The sequence below is a fragment of the Ursus maritimus genome, unplaced genomic scaffold (genome assembly GCF_017311325.1).
Source record: "Ursus maritimus isolate PB19 unplaced genomic scaffold, ASM1731132v1 scaffold_9, whole genome shotgun sequence".
Lineage (NCBI taxonomy): Eukaryota > Metazoa > Chordata > Mammalia > Carnivora > Ursidae > Ursus > Ursus maritimus.
In genome coordinates this window covers 79397786-79408127 of record NW_024427107.1, presented here as the reverse complement: position 1 = coordinate 79408127, position 10342 = coordinate 79397786, and the positions used below count along the sequence as shown (strand labels likewise).

The 10342-nt window shown below is 61.6% G+C and overlaps 1 protein-coding gene across 6 annotated transcripts in view; it reads left to right on the top strand.

The window, feature by feature from the left end:
* LOC103656676 (lymphocyte antigen 6H) overlaps positions 1-2264 on the top strand; it is a 17152-nt gene extending 14888 nt beyond the window's left edge. For 4 of the 6 annotated variants that reach the window (XM_040625816.1, XM_040625820.1, XM_040625821.1 and 1 more), the window contains one exon: positions 1765-2264. In XM_040625816.1, coding sequence (XP_040481750.1) covers positions 1765-2000 — 236 coding nt within the window. In that variant the 3' untranslated portion in view covers positions 2001-2264. Of the gene's footprint in view, positions 1-127; positions 222-473; positions 602-1342; positions 1463-1764 lie in introns of those variants that run through there. The other 2 variants (XM_040625818.1, XM_040625817.1) reach the window with 2 other exon arrangements.
* The last annotated feature ends 8078 nt before the right edge of the window (positions 2265-10342 follow it).

Sequence of the window (10342 nt, the reverse complement as noted above, 5' to 3'; positions counted from 1 at the left end):
GACCTGCGGTGAGCGCCCGGGCGCGCGCAGGAAGCGACTGGAGGGGGCTCGGCGCGGGGTTCCCGGGCCCCCAGCCCAGGGGTGGGGGTGGGGACGTGGCGCGAGCCCCTCCCCCACCGGCAGGTACCGCCTGCTCGCACCTTGTCTTGCCCTTTTCTCTCCGGACGCACCTACCGCTCCCCGGGGAGAAGACGCTCTCCCCCCGACCTCCCACCCCACAGGTGCCAGGAGCGGGTTGGGGCGCTTCGAGCTGTCACCCTGCCCGAGACGGCAGACCTATTCTCCCTGGAGGGGATGCTATGATGGTGGACGCTCTGGGGGCTGGGCTGGGGGTGGGGCTTTGCAAGCTTGCGAACGACCCCCCCGGCCTGGGATTCCGAGGAGGGGGTGTTGCGCTCCGGTGCCGGAAAAGGGGAGGGGGCTTCGGGCTCGGCAGGAGGCTGGGGCTCCTGACCGAGGCTTCTCCTTGCCAGGCCCGCGCCCCGGAGGACCTCCATCCACAAACCCCGCGCCTTCCCGAGGCCCGCCTGGAGCATGCTACCCGCAGCCATGAATGGCCTCGGCCTGGTGCTGCTGGCCGCCCTGCTGTGCTCTGCGCCCGGTGAGTCGGGGGCGGCCCGCGGGGCTGGGCCAGGTCGCCGGAAGAGCCCGAGGCGGCTCCGGAGACAGCCGGGCTGCGGCGCCGCCATCCTCCGACGGTGCCCGGCACATCCACACCCTCTCCCGGACCCTGGCGACACCAGCCGGGCCTCGCGCCTGTCGCCTTCGCCCACCGTGCTCCAGCTCCAGCCCCAGCCCCAGCCCCAGCCACGAGCGGCCCTCCTGGCTCTTGAGGGCACTGAGCGATTTTCCTCCCGGGCGGCTCGCTCCGGAGGCTAGTCCTCCACGGACGCCCCTCGATGAGGGCGGGGGTCCTTGCGCTCCATCACTTCTCAGAGCCCCACCTGGCCTCCCATCAAGTCTGTGTGGTCCTTCCTTCCCTGGAACCCATTGAAGTCTGCGGGGAGGTGTGGGAGGGGGTAGGAGTGTGCAGGAGAGCACCAGAGGGGTGAGAGATGTGTGGCTGGCTTGTGTGCACGCCTGCGCGTGGGGCCACGGAGGGTGCCCAGGGACTGCCAGAGGTCCAGTGGTGGGACCCTCCCCCCAAATTGCCAGCAAGGCACAGAGGTTCTCCCAGGGCCTGACCTCCAGGTGCCGCTCACTCCTGGCAGGGGGCACTCGGCCTCCTACAGCGGCCTGGTTCTCCTAACAGTGCCCCAAGCAGGCGGGTGGGCGGGGGCAGAGGGACGGCTGGCTTGGCTTCCGGTTCCTCTGGTCATGCACATCCTTGTGCCCTGCCCAGCTCATGGCCTGTGGTGCCAGGACTGCACCCTGACCACCAATTCGAGCCATTGCACCCCAAAGCAGTGCCAGCCTTCGGATACAGTGTGCGCCAGCGTCCGGATCACCGACCCCAGTAGCAGTGAGTCAGGACCGGGGCCTGGGTGGGGAGCGGTTGGGGGTGTCATCTGAGCCTCTCTGTGCTGGGCTAAGGGCACAGGGCTGGGGGCCGGACACCACCCTGCCATGTGAAACTGACCAGGTACCTGTCCAGCCCCGGGCCCTGAGTGGCCCTCTCCATATCGCTGAGACAGTGTGGGTGGGTTGGGAAGCTCAGCTCTGCTGTCTGGGGGTCCCGAGCTGGGTCCCGGGCTGGGTCCTGGGCATGAGGCAGAGAGGGCCCAGGTGCGGCCCCCGTCCCAGGCTGTCCTACCTCTCCCCCAGGCAGGAAGGATCACTCCGTGAACAAGATGTGCGCGTCATCCTGTGACTTCGTGAAGCGACACTTCTTCTCAGACTATCTGATGGGCTTCATTAACTCTGGGATCTTAAAAGTGGACGTGGACTGTTGCGGGGGAGACCTGTGCAACGGAGGGCCGGGGGCGGGAGGCAGCCCCTGGGCTCTGGCTGGGGGGCTCCTGCTCAGCCTGGGGCCCACCCTCCTTGGGGCTGGGCCCTGAGGTCCTCTCCCTCCTGCAGGGCTCTGGGCTTCCTCCCTGGAGCCTGGCCCTCGCCCCTCCCTGAGCCGTGAGGCCTCCCTCTCTCCACTAGCTCTGAGTCCCGGCCAGCAGGAAACGTGGTGTCTGCAGGAGGCCCCGGGGGGTTGCGGGCTGGGGGCTGGGACCCCCAGGTCTCCGAGGGGAAGCCAGGCAGAGCCAGGCCCAGCCCAACAGCCTGGCTGCAAGGGCATCTTCCGCGGAGAAATAAACTCACTTCTGGTCCAGAGACCTGGGTCTGAGCCTGGGTGTGGGGGTGGGGCTGGCAGAGCAGGGAGACGGGCTCCGAGGATGCGCAGGCCGAGGGCTGGAGGTGGTGTGGGGCACTGGGACTGGGGGTTTGTGGGTGTGCTGGGCTGCCTGGGGGGCCGGGGGCCTGGTAGCGGATGGGAAGGGAGGTTAGACTGGACGGAATCATGGGCCGGGACACGAGCGTAAGGCCTTGTAAGCATGTGTGCGTGCACGTGGACACCAGACGTGCAGACCTGCACTGTGGGACACGTGCATCTGTGCCTGCAGAGGTGCGCTCCACGTCCACGCCCGTGGGCACAGGTGCACAGGCGCCCCCGCGGACGTCCACAGGTGTGCACGCTGAAACGTGGATGTCACACCAGTGCCTGGACTGCTGTGCCCCAGCCCACCCAGGACACGTCTGTGCACACACTACTCTCGGCCCTCGGTGTCAAGCACACAGGGACGCGCAGACAGACACACGCCCTATGTGTCTGTTCCTCTTGCTCTTACTCTCACTTGCTCTTTCATAGAGCCTTGGGGTGATCAGACTCGGGGGCCTGCTCCCCAGAGTAGCAGTTTTGTGCTCGGGCTCTGCCTTTCAACCAGGGACCCCCTACCCCCACCAAGGACGCCTCCTTGGGCAGGGTCGTGCAGGCCAGGCCCTGAGCCGGGGCGGAGCTGCCCCTGTGGGACGGCGCAGCTGGACTGGGTGCTTCCGGCAGGAGGAGGCGGGGGAGCACCTACAGGTAAATCTTAGGGACCGCTTCTGGCCTTCCCTGCTCTAGTGGTGGGTCTCTGGTTTTGACCCTGCAGCCCAGGCTCACCAGGTGATGTCAGCAGTCACTCCAGGCTTCTCTGGGGTCTGGCCTTTAGTCAGTTCTTCCTCATCCTGTGGCCGACCCAGGCGGTGGTCACCCCCGGATCCCGGACCTCTTGGCAAGAACCGTGGTTTCACAAAGAGCTGGCGGTGGTATTCCCCCGGGGCTCCTGCGTGCGAGCGAGGGAGAGGGACCTGGGAGTCCGGGGTGAACCAGACAGGAGACGGGTCTCTGGAGACCGTGTCCACTTCCCGCTGGTGGGAACGGCCAGGGACGTGTCTCCCACTCCCTTTGAAGTTTGCTCTGCAATGCGTCCCATTCCCACCCCGCCCAACCTCAGGAAAGTGTGTGCCCACCGCTTCTGTCTGGTGTTTGGGGGCGTGTGGGGACCGGGCACTGTCACTCAGGGCAAGTGCGAAGAGCAGCTTGAGGATTCAGAGGCCGGGAGCTGGTGCCGGCGAGGGCGTGGCACCGTGGGCGTCCCGGAGGTTCCCAGAGGACGAGGTGCTGCCCCGTGGGCACCGGGTTCGAACCAACTTTCAGGTCAATCTTCGTGTGCTGAATTTATTATCTGAGGGAAGTATTTAAAACACAAAAAGTGGGGATATCCTTCGTTCTTCAAGATTGCCGTGCGATTTGAGGCATGTGGGGGCTCGGGGGCAGCGTGGCCGGAGAGCCTGCTCTGACCTCTCCGCTCTTCGCTTCCGAGTGGCCCCATCTAAGTCTGGGTCCCCACCGTGACGAGCTGTCATTGCAGGGTTGAACCCCACCGTCTGTGTGGTGTGCTGGGTCCGGCTGGGCACATGGACGGCACTCACAAACCCATGTGCCACTTGATTATTTTTCTTGAGTCCACCAAGGTCATCGTTTGGGATCTACGCGGGCCTTGTTTTCAGTCTGCTTAGTATTCTCCTACACGAGCCAGCCGTGCTTTTCTTAACCACCCCTCACCTGAGGACAGAGGGATCCGCTCTCACTCTCTGATCAGCCGCCACCGGGACCACCCTTGTCCTCGTGTCCTTATGGGGCCGAGGGACTCTCCGTCTCAGGGGGATTGGCAAAGTGTGCGCTGAGCCAGAAAAACATCCACTTGGAAGGAGCAGACGTCCCCCTAGGAATGCTGCAGCTGTCCCCCCTCCCCAGCTCCTTCCACCCTTCCCCTGACATCACCCGGGAGCTTCCGTTGGCCTGGGGGACGAAGAGTACCCTCTTACCCTGATTTCCATGGGACTTATTAGTGCTCGACCATCTTAGGAGTTCGTCTGGACTTGCGAGCGTTGCCTTGGTACTTGCTGGTCGCCCTTGGTCCGCTTTTCCGCCGTGGCTTTTGTCTCTTCTCACAGAAGCATCAGACCCTTTTGTGAGTGAGGCACCATCTTTCCCGTACCTCACTCTTCGTTTTTGGCGTTTTCCCGGTACGTACGTGCACATCCTCGAGTTCCGTGTGTTTGAATCTAATTGTTCTTCTGTCGTTTCTGGCTTTCAGATCTTAGAAGTTCCTCCGTCCTCATCTTAGGAAAGCAGTCTTTCTAGGCTGCTGTTGTACTGATTTGGCTACTCCCTTCGGAGATCCGATGCAGGAGCCAGGACTCCTCAGAAATACACGGCCTGTGTCTGTCCATGGCGTTCATGAACACACCCGTCTTTCCCCGGTGACTCCAAGGGCCGCCGCGGTCCCAGCGCGCATCGCACACGTGGTGCGGGCTCCGGGCGCCGCGTGGGCCCCACCGGGAGCCTCGCTTCCGAGAACTTTGAGGCTCATTCACCAGCTGGTGAGGCGAGGGCCCCTCCTTGCCCCTCTTTTGAAAAGGTGACTGCCGCTTCCTGCGATTTATTCTTCCAGGTGAGCGCTGGAACCCATTTGGCCGGGTTCAGGACCACACTCAGGACGCTGACTGTGGTCTTCCCCGTCCGCGGACGCCGCTGGGGCCGGAGGCCGCCTCTGCTGTGTGAGGGCTTCCCACGCGGGAGCGCGGCGCTCCTCCCTGTCCAGAGGCCCCCCGATCGTGCCCCTGTTCCGGCTCGTTCCCCCCTGTGGGTGTACCTCCCTTGGCGTCTATGCTAGGTAACCCATAGTTTTGCTGGTTGTAATTGGGACTGCCCCCTTTTCTTTAAACCAAAGTGGTCATTTTCGGTGTGGTGAGCTGATGTTTTTCATTTTCTTCATGCCGTTCTTTCCAAAGTACCCACTCCCCACCTGGCCTTCATTTGAGCAGGAAGGCTGGGGGGCCTGGGGATTAATAGGGCCTGGGGATTAATAGGGCCTGAGGTCTTGGTCTCTTCCCTCCCAGGGCTCCTCAGGCTTCTGCCACCTGGTGAGGTGGGTCTGGGGAGAAGAACTCAGCCCTCTTCGGCGGTGTGGTCTACACGCATGTTCCCAGCAGAGCCAAAGTCATGTAGAGACGCCCTAGGGGCTGGGAGGCTGCTGCGCGCACTCCTGAATTCCAGAAACGTGGGGCTCACGTGCAGGGGCGCCCGCAAGGTGCAGAGGGTGGGGGCGACGTGGGGTGGCCACCGACAGCGCTGAGCCCGCGCAAGGAAAAGCTACGTATTTTCCACCACCGAGCTCTGCACGTTCCAGCGTTGGCGTCATCTCCTATATTTTCAAGGTCTACCACCAGCCAGTGAACAAGTGAAGACACGACTCTGCTTTCCTTATATTTTTATTGCTCATTCAATTTTTGTTTCTGTTGCGTTAGCGGGGCCTGCGAAGCTGCCTGAATGACGACACCGGCCCAGCGTCTGTGTTCCCCGAAGGTCTTCCCTGTGGCACCTTGAATCGATGTTTGCCTTTGGAGTTGAGAATCAGTCTTTATTCAGCTTACACTCTATTTTTTCATATTTCAATTAGATTTTTTATGAGGAATGGCTGATGAGTAAGAGAAATCCCGTTCACCGTTTATTGCTACGACGACGCATGCCCGTGTTTAATCAGTAGTTACTGCAGGGGCCTCTGGTGCTCGGTGTCCTGGCGGTGAGGCGCCTTGGCATTCGCAGCAGATACACCCCGGGGCTCACGGCGGTGCGTCCGTCGCCGCGGCCAGATGCCCGTCGCCAGCGCTCGGTTAGGACCACAGCACCAGAGGGCTGTGGGTCGGGTCCAGGACTGAGATGGGTCTCTTGTCCTGCTGGTGTCCTCACCAGAGGTGAGCTCGGGAGTTTGGCAGCCTCACAGAGGAGATGGGCACCCCATGCCCTGGTCAGGCTGGCTCTTGAAGGGGGCTGGAGGGCCTCAGCTGCAGGACCGGTGGGTGCTGGGCCCTCACGTGGAGCTGGGCCTGTCCCTCTCAGAGCAGTTGTCCATCTCCTCATTTGCACCTGACCTCGGCCCAGTTAGGGGTCTTCTTATGCCCAGGTGACACCTAGGAAACAGACCTGGAAGAGGTAAGACCCTGACACTGAAATCTTCACCGAGTTTGCAGGAAGTGCCTGGACTCAGATGCCTCTTGCTGTTTGGTCTTGACCAAGTCCTGCGTCCTCTCTGAGTGAGCCTCGCTTCTGTCTGTGAGGTGGGGACACACCCAGCTCACGGGGCACCGGTGCGGATACAGGCAGAGGAACCCTGTTCCAGCTGGAAAGGTGGATGGCAAGGGGCGGAGCAGGGGGTGGGAGAGTGGGTACCCTTCCTTTCTTGGGTCTTGAGGCTTGCCCTTGACCCCTCCCCTATTCTGCCAAGCCCCCCCCCCCGCCCCCGACTTGAGGCCTCCTCTGAAGCACATCTCCTCCCGCTGCGCCTTCCCTGGCGGTCTGTGTCCCGGCCTTCCCCCTGCCTGTGTCCCCAGTCCCCCACGGATGCCTCCGCCTTGTCCGATCCAGTCTGTATCTCCTGGATCTCATGTCTCTCCACACCGCCAGCCCCTGGCCCGGCGCCCCACCCGCCTGGCTGCTTCCGTCTCCTCCTGGGGTCCCAGGGCACTGCTGGCAGCTCAGCCCTGCACATGGTGCTGGTGGGACCAAATTCCCCCCAGGCACCCCGCTTCTTCACGTCCTATACAGAGACAGTTACGTGGGACGTCTCCGGGTATCTCCCACCTTCACCCAGCATCTGTACACTGGAGACCCGAAGGTCCTTGAGTTTTGCATGGAAGTGGACCTTTCCGAGGCAGGTAAGGAAGTCAGTCCTCCCTGTAAGCTCCCCAGTGGCCGTGAGATCCCAGCGGATGAGGGCGTGAATGCACACGCCTGGGCCCAGCACCCAGATCCTGACTTAAAGTGCCCGTTTGGCTCCAGAAATCTGCACAGCCCACAGCCCACAGCAAGCAGAGGGCGCCCCCCAGAAGAGATGGGAAGAGCAAGCTAACAGTTTTATGTGTTTATGGATTCATCTCCACTTTTTGGGAGCCAAGCGCTAGGCTCTAGGGCCTGGGGACAGAGCAGTGGGCAGACAGGTGAAACGGTCCTGGTCGCACCGCTGCGGGGGTACCAGGAGGGGCCAGACCTCCTTCCCCCGTGGGCTCTGGACAGTGAGGCTCAGGGGCTTCCTTACCCTTCTTGAAGGGGCTGCTGGGGGGGGAGCATGGTGCAGGGGGTGCAGGGACCCCAGTCCTGGGAAGTAGCCGAGGACCGTCTCCATTTTCTTTTAACGTAGGTTTTTGAATCGGGGCCATGTGCCCGTCAGCGAGGTGAGAAGTGTGTCACCCCGGCCCCCACTGCTGTCTGCGCAGGGCCCTGTGTGTTCGGGGCGTCTCTGCGCAGGAACAGGGAAATGCGGGGTGCGCAGGGGGTCCTGTACTGATGGTGTGTCTGTACGATGGAGCAGAGGGCCTTCGCCCTTCCCTCCCTTTCCAGGGGTGCTCTCAGAGTCCGCCTCACGTGGGGTGCGCTGCCTCACTGCCATGCGTCCCTTGGCGGGTGTATCTCGGGATGGCATCCCCTGCGCTGGCCTTGCTGAGCCGGGGGGTCCCTGGCTTGTCCCTTTGGCGGGTCTGGCTGTCTCAGCGGCCTGGGGGGCTGTGCCCATCCCAGTCCCTGCAGGGATGTGCGAGACAACAGAGCGTTCTCCCCTTCAACTAGGATTTGCACTTGGAGGGTGCTACGGTTTTGCTCTATGTTTTAAAGAGTCATGCTCTCATCCTTCTCTCCGTCAGTGATTGATGCACAGGTCTGTGCTGGCTGACACTGAGATCCCTAAGACATGCAAGGACGAACATTAACCATAAAGTGACTCCGAGTGAGAGAGGGGGCAGGGTGGGCTGCAGAACCGGGCCGTGGATCTGCCTTGGCTCACCGCTGAGTTGGCGCTGTGAGAGCCTGGGCAGACAGGGTGAGGCTGTGCGGGCCACAGCCCTCTGCATGCGGGCGAGGGGTCTGCTCCTTCTGGGGAGACCACGTGCAGCTGGCCCTGAGCTTCAGGAGGGCTGGATAGGTGGGCCTTTCTGCCAGCAAGCTTATTAGGGGACAGGATGGACAGTGATTGACAAAGTTCGAGCCTGAGGAGCCCGAATTTCAGGGAACCAGGCTGGCCTGGACACCGTTGAAGTCCAGCTTGCAGTCAATGACGAGCTGACCATGTGCTGGAGTCATGGGCTCACATCCAGGTTCTCAGAAGGACAGTGGGTCACTACGTGGAGGTGGGGGAGGACCTGGACAGCTGGGGACCAGGGCATGTGACAGGGTGGGTGGTGCCTGTCTAGGGCAGTAGGTTTCAGAATGCTGGGAGGGGACCTCTTGGTGGCGGGGAGAGTGAGGGCTGATGGAAGGACGGCCCGTGCCTGGCCTGGGGGATGGTCACCCCAGGTGGGCACAGGCGGAGCTGGGGACAAGCTCAGGGTCGTGTAGGCTGAGCTGGGGCGCCACGGGACACCTGGGGGCCGTCCTGGAGGATGGAGAGACAGAGGCTGGGGCCCTTGTGTAGAGGAGGAGGGTCTGTGGGTGAGGTGGGTGTCATAACACCTGCCTTTGCTGAAGTTCCGGGATCCCCCACTGTGCCCACGTCCCCCCGACCTCACACTTCTTTTGGCTCTGGTCAGAGCGCTGGGAGCAGCCAAGAAACGTTGGCTGGATGAAGGCCAGGGAGGAGTTTGGGGAAACTAGTCAGGAGACTCAGGGACCCTGTGGGAGGGTCTGGAGGCAGAAGCGAGGCTGGGAGTTTGGTCTGCACGAGCTGCTTTGCCCAGGGAGCACTCAGCAGGTTGTGTGGCTTGGGGGAGTGTTTGAGGTGGGCAGGGTGTCAGTGTCAGGCTCCATCCTGTCCTCCCCTACACCACCCTCCTAGGTGGGCTGGTTGTTGGGAGGTTGCTCATTTGGAGCCGGGACCCTTGGCTTCCCTGGACAGAGACCCCCCAGAACTCATCTCCCAGGCCAGCCTCCCGGCACACAGCTGACAATTTTACTGAATGAATGAACAAGTAGAATAAAAGATCAATGAGTGAGGGGTAGAGAACAATAGTTGGATAAGTCATGAGTCACGGGTTACAGAGAAGGGGGTTGACGGGGTGGCGAGTGTCGGGCAGCTGTGAAGGTGTGCAGGTGGTGGGGGGCCCTCCTATAGGCTGGAGCCTCCCAGCCTCTTGACCCCAGTTCTTGACCCCAGTTCTCTCCACCTGCCCCCTTCCCAAGTCTTCCTGTTTGGAAGGGAAAATTGGGGCCCCTGCTCCAATCTCTCTAGAACACTGGCCCTTTGTCCCCTAACTTGGAGACTAAGCAACGTGTGGGCCCAGTCGGGCAAGGAGACACACAGATGGTCAGAAAGACCAGCTTTCATCTTCCTGAGGCAACATGGTCGGAGGTCTTGATCCAGGGGAGGTCTTGCAGCGGAGAGCTGGTCTACCTGGTGAGCATAGCTGGGAAGACTTAAAGATTAGCTGATCAGAAATTAAGTCATTCTTTGTTGAGTGTCTGCCAGCGTCCCATGCAGTGATCACCATGGTTACCATGCCTTCAAATCCTCTGGGTTTTCTCACAGAGCCCTCCTGCTTATTTCTACTCTACAGAGATTTAGCAGAGCCACGGAGAGCCCTCGGTAACCTGCGGGGGACACACACAGGTGAGTCACAGAGCGTGCACACAGCAGAGACATGTCCAGCTTCACTAGTCACCAGGGAAATGCCAACCACGAACAGAGCCAGTCGTGCCCCTCGGTTAGCAAATGTGCACAAGTCTGATGAGGCCACATGATGGAGACCCCATGCAAAGCCACATTGTCTTGCACCCTGCACATCAGTGATACTCTGGTGTGGCCGCCTGGGAAAACAGCGTGATGTATTCTCTGAATATTCCGTTCCCCATAATCAGGCAATCTCTTCCTGGCACATC